Genomic DNA, 2,415 nt, shown 5'->3' on the forward strand with positions numbered 1-2,415 from the left:
ACAGGGGGTCAGGGATGTGGCTAATGGGGGCTCAAAGAATACATTTTTTAAAAAATTCTTTGGGTGTGCACCTTACTGAAATGTGACAAGAAGCAGTGGAGCATGTAACAGGAAGGCTGGGTCCTAGAGAGAGCCTAATGTGCTGCCTACAGAATAGTCTGAGGGAAGGGATTGGGTGCTGGGGTCTCTGGGAAGGGGAGGGGGGAGGGAGTGGAAGAGCAAGTCAGGCATAGGGGCACCAGTTTAATAATCCCGCCTAGGGCACCAAAAATCCTAAGGACTGCCCTGCGCCATGATGCTCCTTGAGACGTGACTCCAAGGCGGGGGCACTGTGATGGCTCCAGATCCACTGTCGGAAACATCACTGGCCGCCCCTTCCCGCGGAAATGCGCTGGGATGGCCGCACAAGGGGAGCGGGTCTCACGCCAAGGGCATTGCCGACCCCATCGGACTCCGACCGCCTGTTTGCAGCGCAGCGCCACCAGTTCCCCAATGGACCCGGCTCAGCAACAATCTGCAGCACAAGCCAAGGCAAAGCCCCCCGAGGGGCGGGGTGTCTCTGCCGGGCCCGGGGTTCGCAGGCAGACAAATGTACGTGACTAGCAGCCACGTTGGAAATATCTGGGTCTTGGCACCCAGATCCCCTAGAGATCTTAGCGAATCTCAGCCGGATGTTCCCAAGGACAAGGGGCTCTATTTCCGGAGGGGTTTTGGCCGCTGCTCTTTTCCCGATAACCGCACGCTGGCAGGAGGGTTTGTGACACGTTAACTGGGCTCCGAGCGCTTTCATTGCACTCACTGGAGGTGGGTCACGTTGGGTGGGCGGAGCAGGGGTATAACCGCGAACTGGCTCCAGGATCTCGGCTCCAGTCCCTGGCCTGACAGCCCAGGTTTGAAGGTGACCTGAATAAATGTGGATTCCCCCCCCCCCCCCCGGATTCCAGCTTCGTGGTCAAATGTGACACTTTCCTGCCCCGTGTGGCTCTGCCCATTGGTGAGCATGGGGACCATTTCTATCGCTTTGTCCTTAAGGTTCATGCAACTTGGCCATTGTTTTGCCCGCAGTGCGGCATCGGGGGCAGGTGTTTTGAAGACAGTTTCCGGGATTGTCCCTGCACCGCACAAACTGCATCTTTCTTCCCGCTCGGAATGGGGGGAAGAGGGGAGCGTATTGAGGACAGGAAAGAGTTAATCCGTGACGTCAGAGCGTTGCATCCTGGCGGGCCCCGGACAGAGCTGCTTTGCGCGTGTCTCTGCTGCCCCCGTGCGGCAGACGCGGGAAGTTCCGCAGCTCTGGTTTGTGTACGAGCAGCCGCAGGGCTCGTGTCACTGTGTGTCTCGCACAGTAATAGCGGGCGGTGTCCTCGGGCTTCAGGCCGGTCATTTGCAGGTGCAGCAGGTTGCTGGGGTTGTCCCTGGAGATGGTGAATCGCCCTTTGACTGCATCCGCGTAGTACGTGCTGCTCCCACTGCCGCTACTGATACGGGCCACCCACTCCAGCCCCTTCCCGGGAGCCTGCCGGACCCAGTCCATCCAGTAATCGCTGAAGGTGAAGCCGGAGGCTTTGCAGGAGAGGCGCAGAGAGTCTCCGGGCTTCTTCACATCCCCTCCGGACTCCACCAGCTGCACCTGGCACCGGGCACCTGCGAATAAAGGGACGTTAGAAGAACCGGTAGAAAACCAGCGAGAATTGTCTGGGCTCCTGGCTCTGCTATTTGATCGGGGAACTAAATACCTTCCAAAGTTGCTACAATGAAAACAGCTGCGACCCAAAGACTCATTGTCCCTGGTGCTGGCGCGGAAAGTTCTGCGGGGACTGGCTGGTCACTGCCCAGACTCAGGGAGCTGCGGATTGTCCCTGCGGGTGCGGTCTGGGCAGAAGGACGCACAGATTTAAACAGGAACCTCTCTCCCCTATTTGCATGACCCGCTGCTTATAACGGACCCAACTTCCTTCCCTTAACACTGGATTCCAGGCTCAGGGAGGAATCAGACCCTCCCTCGCTGTGTCTGTGCAGCGCCCAGCCCCTGGGCGGGGGGTTGAAGGGGAGAGAAGCAGCTGCCGGGTGTGAGCCCAGTTCCCCGGTATTGAATGTAGGGTCCGACTGTCACCTAGTTATCCAGTTGTGAGGAGGGGCTCCCGACCCTGCCCCTGCGCACCTCGGGTCAGGGGGTCAGTTCCTGGGGAGGGGTCGGGTCACAGGGTGGCATGGGGCTGGGACACTCACCGGAGAGTTACAAGTCCCGGGCTGGCGAGCGCGGTGTGTCCGGCAGCCTCTCCCCAGGTGCGGGCGGGGAATGAGGGTTTGGATCAGTCCGGGGGGTGACACGGGCTCACACAAACCGCAGGCGAAGGCGGCAAAGGGGAAGCAGCAGGAATCGGTCACTGGAGCGGGGATTTGTGCAAAGGGGGC

The 2,415-nt window shown here is 59.7% G+C and overlaps 1 gene segment (V, D, J or C); it reads right to left on the bottom strand.

The window, feature by feature from the left end:
* Nucleotides 1–1,201: 1,201 nt before the first annotated feature.
* Nucleotides 1,202–1,879, bottom strand: LOC142821261 (Ig heavy chain V region 3-like). The segment is given in 2 exon segments: nt 1,202–1,644; nt 1,737–1,879. Coding segments are annotated over 2 exon segments (489 nt in total).
* Nucleotides 1,880–2,415: the final 536 nt, after the last annotated feature.

This window comes from Pelodiscus sinensis, chromosome 30, assembly GCF_049634645.1.
Source record: "Pelodiscus sinensis isolate JC-2024 chromosome 30, ASM4963464v1, whole genome shotgun sequence".
Classification (NCBI taxonomy): Eukaryota; Metazoa; Chordata; order Testudines; family Trionychidae; genus Pelodiscus; species Pelodiscus sinensis.